Source organism: Pyrgilauda ruficollis, unplaced genomic scaffold, assembly GCF_017590135.1.
Source record: "Pyrgilauda ruficollis isolate IOZ18807 unplaced genomic scaffold, ASM1759013v1 scaffold60, whole genome shotgun sequence".
In the NCBI taxonomy this organism is placed as follows: Eukaryota; Metazoa; Chordata; class Aves; order Passeriformes; family Passeridae; genus Pyrgilauda; species Pyrgilauda ruficollis.
The window spans coordinates 5,027,144-5,043,538 of NW_024527711.1; the positions used below are offsets into that span (position 1 = coordinate 5,027,144).

Here is a 16,395-nt window from a genome sequence, read left to right on the forward strand (position 1 = left end):
CTGCTGTTCCTCCTTCAGTTGCTTCTGCTGGCAGAGATGGATTCTCAATGGCTTCGCATAACTCCCTTGTCAGGTTTTTCCAACACAGGGATGTGGTTTTCACACAGTTTTCCGCCAAGGCTGCTGGCTGTTAGCTCACACTCCAGAGATTTACGCAGTCAGCTGGGGCCAGCCTGAGTTCATTCTCCACTGCCGCTTGGAGGAACAGCTTGAAGTTGGTAAAAACTGTTACGAACGTGCAAGCGCTGCCAAATTGAGCTGTGCTCATGACAGACATCGTCTTTAACTCCCAGGGGCACTGAGGGTAGTATTTGTGTATCTTCGTGGCCAAAAGCTTTAAGGAGGGCCAGCATTATAAGGCGTTGTAATGTTACATGCGTTGGATCATATGTAATCTGGAAGCCTGATGCCAGAATTAACTCACTGTTCCCACTCTGCGTACAGCCACAGTGGAATTGGGGAGGCACGTTCACGTGCAGCATCTTTGTCTGAAGCATTTTTCTGCGCAGAGCTTATATTACACTTGGACTCAATGATCTTGGAGGCATTTACCAACTTTAATGATTCTGTGATTCTGTCACATGTGAGAACAGCAGCATATTCAAATGTACAGAAAATACAACCCATTTCCCATCCAAAAGTCCCAGCAAACTGAGACACCTGTCAGGTATCACCAAAAGCATGGTAAAAGAATTCTCAGGGGTACTTCATGTTTCAGACACTGTTTGGATATACCTTGTGATATAACCAAGTCAGTAAATGGATTCAGAATAGGGGATGAGCAGAGAGAAGGAATAGTATAGCAAGGGAGCAGGGTAATAAACCAAGGGCTGTCATACAACACGTAGAATAATTCATTCCAATTCACACAATGATAATTGTGGAGCATTTCTTTAAACATCCATCACCCAAATGAAGTGTTCCAACTCTGTGTTGTGGAAGTTGTTAACATAAAAATGCAGACAGGGTTCTCTGCAACTGGTATTCAAACTGATACCACTTTGCATTGGTGTCAGTATGAGTGAATTCCTAACCTGTGAATCATTAACATACGCCATGGGATAGTTTTGCATGATACCTTTGTATTAATCCTGATCATCTGTTCCTAATTAAGTGTTTCTAAATCCCCCACCACCCTCCCTGAATTTTTTGTGTGTTTTGGGAAGATCTCTCAAGTGCAGGTCACCAGGACACACAAATGCACAAAGTGCCTCTAACCCAGGAGAGCTTGCAGGTGAGACTCTTGCTGTCATGCAGTGTAAATTGATATGGCTCCAGTGCACTGAATAAGGTGATGCCGGCTGAGGCCACACAGAACTGGTCTCTCCATCCTCCCCTGCTCTCAGCCCCATCACACACACTGTGTTGGCAGAGATGGGCAAGCTGATCTGAGCATAGCCTCTCTCTGCAGAGATTGCTCAGCACAGGAATAGGATAAAGCCCTTCCTTTGGGTAGTGAGAAGGTAGAAAAACCTTCCTATTTAGCCTTTGCATTTCACTGGCAGAAAAACAAAGCTGTTGAGAAAATACATTCCTAACAAATGACCGACTTGTTCTGTAAGGGGTTATTCCCCTACTTTATGCATTCACAAAGATGATAAACAACATATGGCTTAACCATGCTGTCCCCATCTTGAAAAGAGGTGTTGTTCCTACCTCCCAGAGGCACTGCAAGTTGCAATTACTGCTCTGAAGTGTTGCAAGATCCCTGCTCGAGCAACGTTATATAAAGGTTGTTGTTGTGTGACATACAGTAGCACATCCAGCCAGCATGGAGTTGTTATTGCACCAGCTACAGCACAAACACATAAGGAGGGACCATCCCTGCCCACAGAGGTTGGACAGGCAAGGAAGCTGAGGCAGGGATGACTGAATGTGCCCGAGCAGGTTTGGGGCAGAGCTGTTGTATAGAGACAGGTCTTAGAAATTCATCCCTAGCAAATTGTTGTGTTTTCCACAGGAGCGTGGGCTAAGAGGACTCAGCTTTTATGGGTGCCATGCCCAAGTTTTGCTTTAAAGGGTGCAGTGAAAGCAAGGTTAGAGAATAACCCAACTCGCAGGGCTGTGGAGAGACATTTTATTACTGCCTGAGCTGGAGAGGAGAGGATCAGGCTTTGAAATGTACAGTGTTTCTAGATCTAAAAGTTGATAGTGAATCTCAGCCAGGGTATAATACACTGTAATACAAAACCTGGCTTGTCTGCATGAGACTCCAATGGCAGTCAAATCCCCTTTCAGTGGCCACTGCTCCATTACTTAAAAATCAATAATAAAATACGAAGCTTTTATTGATTCCCCTCGTGGTTTTTTATTGCTATTTTTTTTTTTCTCCAGGAGGGTTTTTGGCATCACTGGTGTTTGGCTGCTTCTTGCTCAACCTCTTTGTTTTCCTATGGCACCTTCATGTCAGGCACAAGCCCCTGAGCACAGAGAGGCTAAAGCTAGCCTCGCCTTTCCGAGGTGAGAAGGACCTTTTCCATCAAGAGAGGAAGGGTCCTGGGGTAATGGAACCTTACGGGGGAGAGGCTTGGGAGGAGCTGTACTTTTAATTAAGGAAACGTTGCGCTGTTAGAGATCACCTGCTGCAGCATGATAAAAGTTTCTCTGTAGGCACTGCATGAGTGTGGGGGGGACAGGGACGAGCGGCAGCCCCTCGGGGGCGGCGTGGGGCCGGGCAGCCCCTCTCCCCGCGGGGTTTGTGTCTTTAACAGGGCTGGCGGGGCGCCGGGCGGGCGGAGGCGTGGTGAGCCGGGAAGGAGCCAGTTTCCTGCTTCCCCGCTCGCAGCCGAGCGGCCGCGGCGGCGGGGGGAGGCGCTCGCCGCCCCCCCATCCATCCTTCCATCTCTCCCTCCCTTTTTCCCTCCCTCCCTCCCTCCACCCACCCATCCATCCATCCATCCATCCGTCCGCTCACCCACCCACCCCCGCCCGCCCTCCATGGGCCGGCGCGGCCGGCGCTGAGCGCCGGGAGGCAGCGCCCGGCGGCGCCCGGCTGCCGCGATGAGCGGCGGGGAGGTGGTGTGCTCGGGCTGGCTCCGAAAGTCACCGCCGGAGAAGAAGTTACGGAGATACGTAAGTCTCAGCCCACCCCACCTCATCCTCACCCCGGCCCCGGGAAAGCCGGGCTCCATCCCCCCCGCCTCCATCCCCGCTCCTCCGCCGCCAGCCCGGGTGCACCTGCCGCCGCCTCTCCCGGCGCCGCGGAGGCTCGGCTGGGCGGGGGTGCCCCTTGCCCGGGCGGGGAACGAACGCTCCTGGCTCCCCGCCTCTCGGGGAAGGCGGGTGGGAGCATCTCCGAGCCCCCCGGCTTGCTCCCTGCCCCGGGCTGGTGGGATGGGCGGTGACGGCCGCGGCTGGAGCGGACACTCGGCGCCGGGGCCGTTCTGGCTGCGCCCCGCGGTGGCCGGGCTCAGCCGGGACCTGCGACGGTCACACCCCCGCCTTTGAAGTCGTCTGTTTTAGGGGAGGCTGGGAGTACCTTGATCCCAAAGAGTAAAGGTACTAACGCATCTTGGATCCCCCCCAACATTCCCATAATAGTCGCTCTCCCCCATCCCGTGCAGGGTTCCTATTAATCATTGAACGTCCAAACCCTTTGAAGATAGCACCAGTAGCGCTTCGGTAGCCTTTGTGTCGTTAGCGGCTGAGATCAAACACTTCAAAGAAGTTGTAAAAAGAGGGTCCAGATGCCAGCTCTGCCACATTCCCCACTCATTGAAAGAAATAACTGTTCTTTGCGTCCTCCGCCTGACAGTCCTGCCATGTGCCACGAGCATTAGCGCTCAGAAACGCGCTGCCGTCCTGTGACTCGGCACATCGCCCCCCAGCATGTCAAGGGTCCCACTCCCTGACACCAGTGACCAGCCTCAGCCAGCCTTCAGATGACTGGAATGCAGCCTCTGGGAGGGAGCTGGATGCTCTCCCTTTCTGGGGGGACACCAGCCAGATCATCCTTTGGTCCTGTTGCTTTTGCCTGTGTGCATTTGGGGAACGGCAGGCAGAACAAGTGCAGCTGGTGTCTCCCCAGTGCCTGTTATTGATTGATGGAAGCATCACTGCCTACCCTTGAGAGGGAGATGGATGTCTGTAGTCCCGTACTGTGGGCTAGAGCAGGACTGAGGTTGTGTCTGATTTGTGATAGAGTGTTATTAGCCTTGCCCAAAATGGGTTCAGCCCCATAGACATCAGTGGTGCCACATCCCTTTGCATTAGACTGTGTGTCCAGTTGCTCTTGGCAATTCTTTCCTTGTGTGCCTTATGCTCTTCCAGGGAATATCAGTTGGCACAGGGCTGAGGGATGGAACTGCTAGGGAATCCAGTAAGGTAAACCTGAGTGTTTATGTGGGAAGTATCAACCCCCTAATGAACGTAGGTAGGCTTTGTGGGAGGTGGACAGAATGACTTTGTGCATGCTGAACTGTGGAGGATGCTTTTAGCTTAATGGAGCGAAGCACCTTCCTCCCGCAGAAATCAACTAATTGCTGATCCTGAGTCACCAATGGCCTTAACTCATCAAACATCATTAGCTCCCTAGCATCTGCCCCATGAAAGGGCGCTCACATCACTGTCTGAATATCCAGCTTGTGCTCTGGCATTCCAGCAGGAGCTGAATAAATCTGCTAAATGCTCTACATAGAGGGTGTGACACGCCGGCGGTTAGTGCTAATTATTGATGTGCATAAGAGTGCTTTTCATCCACATACATCCCAAAGTGCTTTGCAAGCCACCTATGTTTTCAAAACATCCTCATTCCCCCAAGAGGAAATGCAGCCATGCTGAGATGTGCCCGGCCATCCCACGCAGCCTCCGCGGGGCAGGAAGCGATGCTTGGCAGATGTCACTCGAGGGGATCTCTGCGCTGAAGCGGTCCTGGTGCTGTGGTCAGTGGGACTTCCCTTCCAGTCACACCAGTTGCACCAGCTTCCTGCATCAGTGGCTGGATTTGAAAGTGTTGGCCTTTAGCTTGAACTGTGTCTCACTTGGTGGTGCCTCGTCCCTTTGCTTTTTAATGCGTTATTATTGATACTGTATTTATGTAGCTGTGGTGTGCATTTAGGGTGTTGGTGTGTGGATCAGGCTCTCCTTGAGAGTAGATCAGAGCAGCTTGCTCGTCCAGAGCCTGAGGGTGATGGCTTTCCTCCCGTAAAACCTGTTTTTGTCCACAATAAACCCACATGGTTGGACTTTGGTTTTTGTGCACAAAAGGCAGTTTATGCTGGCTTTTGTATGGCCTCAAAGGGAAGGTACTGAATCGCTGGCTTTGCCACTTTCCTTATGTCTTCAGTTTATGTTCTGCTTTGAGATCTCAGAGGAGAAATCTCAGGCTGCAGGATGCTGCTAATGGGGTTTGAAGTTCCTGCTCTGGCTGTATTGACACAGGGGAGAGGATAGATTTATTTTTTCTTTGACAAGTGCATTTCAAATGTATGTGTCTGCACATGGCTGTGTTGCTAACGCTGTCCTTGAAGTGCTGTGCTTCTATAAGCCTGGTTTTGTTTTGCTTTTATTTTTCAAGAAGATCTATGGCAAGAAAGTACTAAATTTTCTCTCTGACTTCCACCCAGGGTGGTTGGGAAAGGGGACTCTTCTCCACACCTGATCTGAGCAGCATTAATCTGCATTTACAGCAGTGCCTGCTCTGTTTCACTTCAGAGGATTGTGTTTATGTGAGATTGTGGGACCTATTTGTACAATGCTCTGGGAAATACCAGTGTTGTGAGTTTCTCTCCTGTTGAGGGACATTCAAATGATCGAACTATAACTGCTTAAAGGTTGAGATAAAATGTGCCTTTTTTCAGCTTCATAACTGCAGACAGAGGTTCATGTAGACTCTGGGCAGTTTGGCTGTAAATGCTACTGTAATATTGATAATAAAAGCTAAGCAAACAATTGAAGGTCAAAAGTAATTGAAGTACCAAAATACCTCTTTTCACCTCTGCTCTGCTTGGGACATCAAGCTCCCTTGTCCTCTTGCTTAATTGCTTTTTTTCAGACAAACACTTCTTGTACATGCATAGAATGGTTTGGGTTGGAAGAAGGGTTTAAAACTCATCTATCCCAATACCCTAGCAATGAGCAGGGACATCTTCAACTAGACCAGGTTCCTCAGAGCCCTGTCCAGCCTGGCCTTGTATGTTTCCAGGGAGGGAACATCCACCACCTCTCTGGGCAACCTGTGCCAGTAGCTCACCACCCCCATTTTAAAAAATTTTCTTCCTCATATCTGGTCTGAATCTGCCCTCTTCCAGTTTAAAACCACTGTCCCATGTCCTGTTGCTACAGACCCTATTAAAAAGCCTGTTCCTACCTTTTGCCTCTCTGACTTTCATGCATGAAAGGGTCTCCTTGTACGCAGCCACAAAGCACAGAACTGTCTTTTAATTCTCCTCCTGCCTCCTTCTTAAAGCACACGTGAAATTTTTTTTTAAAAAAACCCAATCCCCAAACAAAACCCTGGGCTTGAGCTGTGTGACCAACGAGCCGAGACCAGGGCATGTTGTGCTTGTCCTGTACTGACTCACTGTCTCCTGGTCCTCTGCTGCTGGACGTGCCTGTCTGTTGTCTCCTGTGTTAGGCATGGGTTTGGAGCAGTGTTTTGTGTCTGGCTGCTGCCCGGCACGATGGGCTCAGGGGTGGACTGTCTGGCAGGGAAGCACTGTGAAAAACAAGTGCTGTTGTAGAGCAGCTCAGCTCCCTATCGTTAGATCAGTGTGCTCTGCCTGCTCATTTATGTACCATGAAGTCAGAGTATTCTCTGTCTGGCTGAGATGTATGTCTGCAGTTCTGCCTAAAACAAAAGCTTCTCATCGTGTACCGGTTGTACAGTCCTCTAGAGCTTTGGGTTTTGGGTTTTTTTTCCTCCCAGCTGGTTTATCTGGGTTTGGCTTTGTGTATCAGTGTCATTCTTACATCTAGCAAAAGCAGTTTAATCAAGGTCATTGGAAGAGCTGCTCCTCTCTGATGGGACAAGCAAGAAGAGGTTAAAGGGCTGATTTACTGATTGCAGCCCTATTCCTATGGGCAACTCCTTGATGAAGGGCTTATTTAGGTTCCTGAAGTAGATCCTTCATATCCCACCTGAAAATGCATTGTAAGGATGTCCTTAATTGAGAATGTGGGATGTGGACTGAAGTAGGACCATTAGTGCAGAGATATCATAGGCTGTCAAGCAGTGGAGATGCCAGGTGGAGTTTGGCACAGTGCTGACTGGGATGAAATTTTATAGGAGGGAGAAGAAAGAACATCTCTTTATTCTGCAGCAAAGTACAAAAGATGGGTATTGTACAAAATTCTTTCTTTTTTTTTCTCTCCCTTCTCTCTAAGGAGTTTTGATTGGTCACTCCCATGCTCAGCTGTGCCATGCCTCATTCAGGATGCTCTACCCATTAACAAAAATAGGAAATAGTTGCAGACATGCCAGAGAAAAGCACCAAAAAATGATGAAAAATATAGAAAACAGAAAGTCTGAAGGAAATGGGTTTTTTGGGGATGAGAGGGCTGAAAGGAGGAATAACAGTCCTTAAGTATGCCAAAAGTGGCTGTGAAGGGAAAGGGAGTAAACTGTTCTACATGGCTAGTGAGTGGAGGCCAAGAAGTGCTGAGCTTGAACTGCAGCAAGGGAAACAAGTGTAGGAAAAAACTTCCTAACCTCTGATTGCCAGAGGAGTGGAACAGTGGAACAGATGGTTTGGGATGGGCTTGGAGTCTCCATTATGGCAGTTCTGAAGTGCAGGTTGGCCAAACTCCACTTCAGAGAGCTGAGTTTGTTTAGAGGCAGTGGAATAAATTTGACAAATTCTCCAGAAGTTCCTTCCAGTGCTGGATTGGGTGAATTTATGGATTTTGAGCCTGGATGCAGGGAGAGGTAGCTAAGAGGCTTAAGGGCACTGATTATGTCACCTGGATCTCCTGATGGGACTCAGGGAAGTCCTCTGACAAGTTCTTTGTAGAAAGTTTTGATTGCACTGAAACTCCATGAGTTTGCACTTACTCCATCTGTCAAACTGCCTTGCTGCACCCTGCTCCTCCCATGTAATCTCCCAGCTTGATTCCAGAAGACCATCATATATTTTAGCTATTGTAGTCTGCCCTGTGATTCACAGGAGGGATGAACACTTGCTCCACCAGAGAAGGTTTTGCAGGTCAGGGGGTGCATTTTGCTTGCAAAGGCAGTGCCTGCCAGCACTCCTGCTACACCAGCTCTCTTGTGCAATGCTGCACAAAGGTCCCGCTCTCTAACTTGTTTCTCTGCTGCATCATTGCTGATGAGTCAAAACACACGACCTCTTCCCTACAAGAGGGGAAGAGGTCCTACCCCCTCCTTTTGGGGTCATTTTTTTGAGGGTGGGACTGCATTCCTTTGCCCGCTGTAGCATTTTCTGGGAAAAGCCAGGTAGTGATGTATTGTCATTGTGATCTAGTAACAGGCAGATATTTGAAGGGTGGTTGTGGGTACGATGGAGTCAAACTCTTGATTGTAGAAGGTGACAAAATAAGGAGAAACAACCACAACCCAGATTTGTAGGTTCAGGGTGGGTCTTAGGAAAGCCCCTCCAATAAGAGGATCATGGTGAAAAGGAACAGGTTCCCACAGAGGCTGCATTGTCTTAGTCTTTGAGAGACTTGGCTAGAGAAAATTGCAGCTGACCTGATCCAGTGACACCTCAAATGCAAGGCTGGACTAGAAACCTCCTGAGTTGCCTCTAACCCAGCATTTTTTACACCTCTGTAAGGTGCAATGTGGAGCCAAGAATCTCAGAAGCAGTAGAGCTGTCGTAGCCCAGCTCACTGTGAAGGTGGACAGTCTTTCTTTTGTTTGCTGCCAACACACGTGTTGGGGCAGCTCTTCATCTGCTGAAACCCAAACTGGTTTGGTTAGGACTAACCCGTGCGTGTTCCGAGGCATTGCCTCAATTGAGGTGGACATGCCCACAGAGGTCTGTTGTGTGGGGGGTGAACCTGGTGTGTTTTCCTGCTACTTTGGCTTTGCTGAGACAGCTTGAGTGAATCCTCAGCTATCTGTCATGACTTCAGTGTTGGCTGATTGTCTTGGCAGTCCACAGTGGATGTAAAAGATTAATGGTGGTAAAGCACAGGTTGAACTTAAGAAAGACAAACAGTACTTAAGGAAAGTGTGTGAGGAAGCCGACTTTGTTTCTCTTTGAAAGAGAGCAGAAGTGATACTGAAACAATTTTTTTCCCCTTTTTCTTTTAGCAACTATCAGATGGAAGACACGATGCAAAAGTGTTTACCAGACCAAAGCACATAATTTATACTAGTGACTCAAAGGCAGAACAAAAATTATTTATCTCTACTACAGTAGCAGCTGAGACAACTGGGGCTCCATGTGCTATGTTTGGGGAGACCACATCTGCCATGAAAGGTCTGGTCTGATGGGCAAACCAAGGCACGGAGCAAGTCAGTGATTTGGCTGCACTTGTGTTCAGGGTCATTCCCACAGCTGGAAACTCACCTTGGCTTCATGGTTTCTACCTGAGCCAGGGGCTTCCGAGCTGCTCACAGGCTGCTGAGTGAGGATGTGTGAAGCTGTGGAAACGGATTGCAGCTAGTCCAGAGAATAATACATCTATCAGGAATTTGGATGATGAGACTGCCAAGGTCATCAAGGGTCTCTCTGAGATGAGTTGATCCAAAAGGTTTGGAAATTACTGCTTTTCATATAAATGGCCCTTCCTTTTAGTAATCATTTAAAGGCTTTGAAGTCTCACTTTCCTATCATAATGCTTAGGTGGATCTTTCAGCACCTTACGGTGGTGACAGAATGTATCTCAGGAGATGGAAGAAATGAGAGAGAGGTTTTTATTTACTTCAGGGTGCCTGTAGAGCAGCAGTAGAGCTGAGGAACATTTTGCTGCCATTCTGCATAGCTTCTCCACCTTGCTGCCAAGTGAAACCAGCTTTGTGGTTATCATGTGGTTATCATGGGTTAAACCACAGCAAATTGGCAGTGAATGTGGGAGGCTCTATAGATGGAGCCAGTGCAGAGCATGGCTGGTGACTGATCTTTAGTGGGGTTCTGAAGGACTCAGTCTTAGGGCTAGTGCTCTTCAACATCTTAAAACATTACTTGGTCACAGGACTCAAAGGGATACTAAGTTTGTTGATGATAATAAGCTGGGAGGAGCTGTTGACTCCCTCCAAGGCAGAGAGGCCCTACAGAAAGATCTGGACAGACTAGAGGTCTGGACAATCGCCAACCATCTGAAGTTCAACAAGGGAAAGTACCAGATTTTGCACCTATCATGGGGCAGCCCTGGATGTACGGGCAGCCCTGTATGGACAGGGAGTGAGATTCTGGAGAGCGGTGCCCCAGAAAGGGACCTGGGGGTCCTGGTGGACAGAAAGTTGAATGTGAGTCAGCACTGCCCTGGCAGTTGACTCTGGGCAAGGGAGGGGATTGTCCTGCTCTGCTCTGCACTGGGGCAGCCTCACCTCAAGGGCTGGGGGCAGTTTTGGGTGCCACAGTGTATGAAAGATACAAAGCTATTAAAGAGTGTCCAGAGGAGGGCCATGAAAATGGTGAAGGGTCTGGAGGGGAAGCTTAGGAGGAGCAGCTGAGGGCACTTGGGCTGTTCAGCCTGGAGAACAGGAGACTGAGGGGAGACCTCATTGTGGTCTGCAACTGCTGTGGAAGCAGAGGGGCAGGCACTGATCTCCTCTCTGTGGTGACCAGTGACAGGACTGAGTGAATGGCATGAAGGTGTGTCTGGGAAAGTTCAGGCTGGGTTTTAGGAAAGGGTTCTTCACCCAGAGGGTGGTTGGGCACTGCAACAGGCTCCCCAGGGAAGTGGTCGCAGCACCAAGCTTGGCAGAGTTCAAGAAGCATTGGGACAATGCTCTCGAGCACATGGTGTGACTCTCGGGGTGTACCGTGCAGGGCCAGGAGCTGGGCTTCAGTGATGCCTGTGGGTCCCTTTCAGCTCAGGATCTTCTGTAATTCTGTGATCACTTTTCTTTCTTATTTGTGATTAGTGACAGAAAAAACAAACATTCATTGTGTGGATTCACAAAAAACAGACCTGAGACCTTAAGAAGAGATCCAGACCATTTGCATGCTGCCAGGCATACACAGTTGCACCAAGGTGTGCCTGCCACGACCTTGCAACACACAAAGAGGATTTCCTCAAGGTCAGCGTGCAAGCCTGCACAGTGCCTTTGTACATATGTCATCAGTCATATCTAGTCATACAGCAATTTAAATACGTGCTGTGTTTAAATAGAAAATCTTTAAAAATATTTTAAAAGCAGCTTTGGTCAAAAAAATTGTTCTTAGCTGTCTTTAGCCTGCAAGCTGTGCCTTTGAAGGACAGGAGGAAAATCTGAGTGCTGGAAGCATATGTTTCTTGCTGTGTAAGATAGCCAGCAGAGCCTGTTTCTCCATTGAATCTGGACTAAATCCAGCAACATGGGGGAAAGGGGGGAGCTAGCTGATTTCATCTCTGGATTTGTGTTTTCATATTTGGTTCCTATTTTTTTTGCTGGGTTCTTGTGCACTTTTCCTGGAGAAGATTCTGATCTGGGAAATCTTGCATCAGTCTGGTTGTCTGCATTACACTAATACCTAGAAATGAACTTCTCCATCCAAATGTGAATATTCTCACCCCATAATGATGCGTGTTCAGGGTAGGCAGTTCTCTCTTGGGTCAGAAATGGAACATTTTTATTTATAGTTTAAATCTGGTTTTGGGGCAGGACCAGTTCAGAACAGCTCTTAGACTTTTCTGTGTTAAGTGTTCAGATTGCTTCTTCTTTTCTGTTGCTTCAAAAGCTTTTCTGTCTCTGCCCACTCCAGACTCCACATGGCCTCTGAATTCTTAAGTGCTGTATGTTTGTTCTATTACAGAAATAATAATCTATTGACAGAAACTAATATCTATTGACTGAACTATCTTCTGGTCGGTTTTTTAAAAATTATTATTTATTCTTTCTTGTGCTTCCCCACGCCTTTTGGACACATCCAAACTATTTCCATCATGTCTTCGGATCGAAGATACTGTCCTAATAGCATTTCAGTACTTGTTATGCATCTTATTCCATTTCAACCTGGTATTTTCCAAAGGCGTTTGCTTTGGAAGGCATTTAGACATTTCTTTGGTGGAGTTCCAGGTCCCGCATCCATATGGTAAGATGGAAATAACATTTTGAGTCAAAGATTTGCGGTCTCCTGAATTTCATGGATTTTCAGTGATTAAGTTTTGCTGATGATCCCAGCTGCTGCCTCACCCATTCTGGTTCCTCACTGACCTTCAGAACAAGCCAATGGACTTTCCTGTGGCTGCCAAAAGTTGCAAGTTGACTTGCTAAATCCTCTTTCTTGCCACTTAACATAATATCCAACCAGCGATTATGTCTCATTTCCAAAAGTGACTAGTAAGCCTTCATTTGTCTCCTCTCTCCTGGTGGCACTGGGGTGTCTTTTAAACTTTGAGCTTTGAAGAGCTGTGTTACACATACATGGGAGCTTTGGTTCTGTGTGCTGCTGTTGAACTGGGCAGTGCTTTCGTTTGTCTGCATTTTTTTAATCTCATAATAATTTCAGTAACAATGCTTAATGGGGTTATTAGTCATTGCTACCGATCTGTTCTTCAGATCTTCATCCACATTGTTATTTAAGGATCTTGTGGCTTTTTTTTGTTTGTTTGTTTGTTTGGGTTTTTTTTGGGTTTTTTTTGTTTGTTTGTTTGTTTGTTTTTGTTTTTTGTTTGATCATCTAGTTCCAGCCCCTTTATTTGTAGGGGTGAATATGTGGTTTTACTGCTCTCTGGATGCTCTTGGCTTGAAACTGTGCCCCATGGAAAAAGGAAGGTTGGCTATGCAGTTCGGCTCAGGGTTTTGGTAGTTGCCTCTCCATTTAAAAGTCTCCCTTACCACTCCTGTAGAGGCCATGTCAGCAACTCCAGATCTCCTTTCTTCTCACACTGCTTGCCCACAGATGCTGTGTTTGAGAGCCATCCAGCACAGGAAGGGGCAAGCACAATAAACCATAGAATCATAGAATTGCAGTGGTTTGGGTTGGAAGCAACCTTAAAGATCATCTAGTTCCAGCCCCCTGCCATGGGCAGGGACGGCTTTCACTAGACCAGGTTGCTCAGAGCCTCATACAACTTGGCCTTGAATACTTCCAGGGATGGAGCATCCACAACTTCTCTGAACAACCTCACCACCCTCACAGTAAATAATTTCTTCCTAACATCTAAGTTAAATCTCTTCTCTTTTAGTTTAAAACTTTCCCCCCTTTTCCTATCTCTATCTGCCTGTGTAAAAACTCCCTCTTTTTTATAAGCTCCCTTTAAGTACTTGAAGGCCACAATGAGTTCTCCCCAGAGCCTTTTCTTCTCCATGCCCCTTCCATAAATGCCCCTCTGTAAATGTCCCTTCTGGCTGACTGACAGCATAAAACAGCCACTCTACTTCCATGCCATCAACTGCACACAGCTCCTTTGATTTTGGGTCACTGTGTTGTTCCTAAATAGCTCCCTCCAGATAGGAAGCTCCCGAGAAAACCTCGTTTGCTTTGACCCAGGAAGAATTGATGACTTGAGGCTTGTGTTCTCCCCCCTGTCTCGCCTTCCCTGCCTGCCTCGCCCACTGCCCACCACACGTAATGTTAGGCCGGAGTTTCCAGCGGGCTGTGGGGAACAGAAGAGCTCATTGTTTTGGGGGTCAGGGCACAGGGCCAGGGTGGCAGGAGAGAGGGGCAGAGAGCTGGCAGCTGAGCCCTACTGCTACCTCCAGCATGGCCTTAAGATCCATAGGAGCAGCCATGCAGACAGTGGGCACTCTGTGATCACAGCTCCTTAAAGCCTTTGAGGGAGAGAAATAAATAAACAATGTAAATGAAAGGAAAGAAAAGAAGAGATGCAGAAGGTGTGGGACTGACAGGGGTCCTTTTAGCTGTCCTGACCAGAAGGAGATGCTGAGAAATTTTTTAGGCTGGTCCCTGCTCGAGGCTTCAAAATTGGCACTTGAGGTTTTAACTGAGCGTTATCTGTTCAGGTCCTTCTCTGAGCCCTCTGTGTGCATGCAGTGAGGGAGGACAGGGAGCAGGAAGTTTTCCTGCCAGCAATCAGGACTTTATCCTGCAGCAATGTGTGTGTGGGTGGACCCCTGACACCAGCGTCTTTGGAGATGGGTGATGAGAGTGATTAGGAGCCTGGGAAAGCTTTACACAACAGGCCTCCAAAGCAGCAAAGGATAGCCACCTTCCAAGGAAAGTGAACGAAAAAGTGCCCCGATAAAAGTCCTCAGGGCTGCTGTCCGTGCAGAGGGGGGACAGCATTTCAGCTTGGCTTGTGGGACTTCTGATGTGAGCACCCCAGGGTCCTTCTTCGGGAAGTGACCCAAAGTGTTTAGCACATCACCAAAGAGAGTGATGTCCCATCCCATCTTGGAACCCACTCTTGGAGAGGCGAGATATGTGCTTGGGAAAGGTGACCAGATGTGTCTGACCCCTTGGCATCAAACACAAAAGGGGAGCAGGTCACAGATGTTAAAGCTTGTAAGATCTTTTTGTTTCTTCATCCTTCAGCAAATTCTGCCTCTGCTGTTGATGTGCGCTGGAGGAGAAGCTGCCTTCTCCTACCAGCTCTGAATTTGCACCTTATAAAGTAGATGAGATAAATAATGTGAATATTCTGCAATTTTAGAAGTTGATAGCATGTAGAAAACACTGGAAAGGAACAAAATTTTTATTTTGAGGTTTAAAGCAGTCAAAACAGTTGAGGATGGGTCTTTCCTCTTTCCTTTTTAGTGAGTTTCCACCTGTAATGGGATGTGCATTGGTCCAAGACTAGCTAGATCCAGCACCATAGCCACAGAGTTGCTCCCAAAGCCATTTTCACCCGTTTCCTTACACTCCCTTCAAAGTCAACCCAAGGGAGGGAGTGCCTGAAGGGTTCGGGCCGTTGTCTCAAACACTTGAAAAACATGTTGGCTGAGGCTTCAACTGGGAATCAATCAATACACTCTTTTTAGCATCAAATCAGTACAGCCAGCTGGCATGCAAATGGGCTGATGTATCATGTGCTGTCTCAGGGAGGTGCGCTGAGGAGCAAGATTTGAAGACAGAGTCATGTGTAGAGAAAAAGGTTGTCTGCAAGGTTTATTTGGGTTTTTTTAATACTGAAGGCGCCTCACGTGCAGCTGAAGGCAGAGTGTGTTACAGGTTGGTGTCATGGACAGTGCTTCACAAAATACTCTGTGCTCAGGAGTGTGTGTTAGATGTTCACACGGAGTTGACAATGAGTTTGTCTTGGGCCTCATGGATTGCTCTGGGCTGGGATGGAGAAAGGGACATAAAGAAAATCCTGACTTGTGCAATTTATAGGTTGTTCATGAGGCTTTTTTATGAGCTCTTGGTTAAGCAGGGTGTTTCAGGACAATGTTCTGTTGGTGATTTTTCTCTGTCTGCTTCTTGGGAGAGTCTGCCATGACCAAGTCAGTGCTGCTAAATGTTGTCATTAAGGCATGTGGGTGAAGTGTGGACCTGCTGCTCTGACACGCTCAGAATTTCAGACAGAATTGAGTTGTTGAATACCACTTGGGAAGGACAAGCTTCAAGATTTGCATTTGTAATTAAGAAGAGCTTAAAGCCTGTTTTTTGCATTTCTTTGTACCTGGAGCCTCCCACTATCCAACCATAGCTCAGGCTGTGGAGGAAGGTGAGAAGCCAGAATGACATGTTTGGGGTTTATGTGTTCCCCTCCTGTGCACATTGCTGCTGAGTCAGTTGTAATTTAGGCATGGTTCAACTCTGCTTTGTCAGTGTGGAAGGGCCTGGTCAAAACCTTGGATTTCCTTCCTTCAAAGCATGGGAGACTTTTGACTTGTTATATGTATTTAAAAACAAAAAAAAACACGCAAACCAAACCAAAAAAACTCCCAACAAAATACTGGTTGGTGGAAAACGAGGCACCAAAGCACAATCAGAAATGTGGCTCTGGTGCTCTTCAAGTTGTAACTCAAGACATTCATTCCTGGTCAGTATATATTCCTGGATATTATCATATCTGCTTCTTCTATTTTCTCACCTTTATCCTTTTTGTCCCCAAAGCCCTGTGGTGAGGCCTGGGCTTGGGTTCATTTTCTTTTCCTCAAGCTTTGGTCCTTGCGCTTTAAACTCTCACTAATACTCACACACCTACCCTGAATATTCCAGGGTCTTGGCATTATAGCACTGGGATGGGTTGTAAACACAAATTGTTTTAGCTTTGCACATCCCAACAAAGTTGGCACAAGAGGTTGGACACTCAGTGAGATTCCAACCTTTCCACCCATGGGCTACCAGGTCGCTTACTGGATATTGGATCTTTACTGGCCCTGCCTTGTAAGTAGGAAATTAGAATGTACAGGGACTAAGTGAATATCTCAGGGGT

At 47.5% G+C, this 16,395-nt stretch overlaps 1 protein-coding gene across 5 annotated transcripts in view; it reads left to right on the plus strand.

Annotated features, from left to right (window-relative positions):
* The first annotated feature begins 2,896 nt into the window (after positions 1–2,896).
* GAB2 (GRB2 associated binding protein 2) overlaps positions 2,897–16,395 on the plus strand; it is a 93,880-nt gene continuing 80,381 nt past the window's right edge. For all 5 annotated transcript variants that reach the window (XR_005956487.1, XM_041483633.1, XM_041483634.1 and 2 more), the window contains exon 1: positions 2,897–3,072. Coding sequence is in view for 4 of the 5 variants with exons in the window: in XM_041483633.1 (XP_041339567.1) it covers positions 3,001–3,072 (72 nt within the window). In the remaining variant the exon portion in view is untranslated. The remainder of the gene's footprint in view (positions 3,073–16,395) is intronic.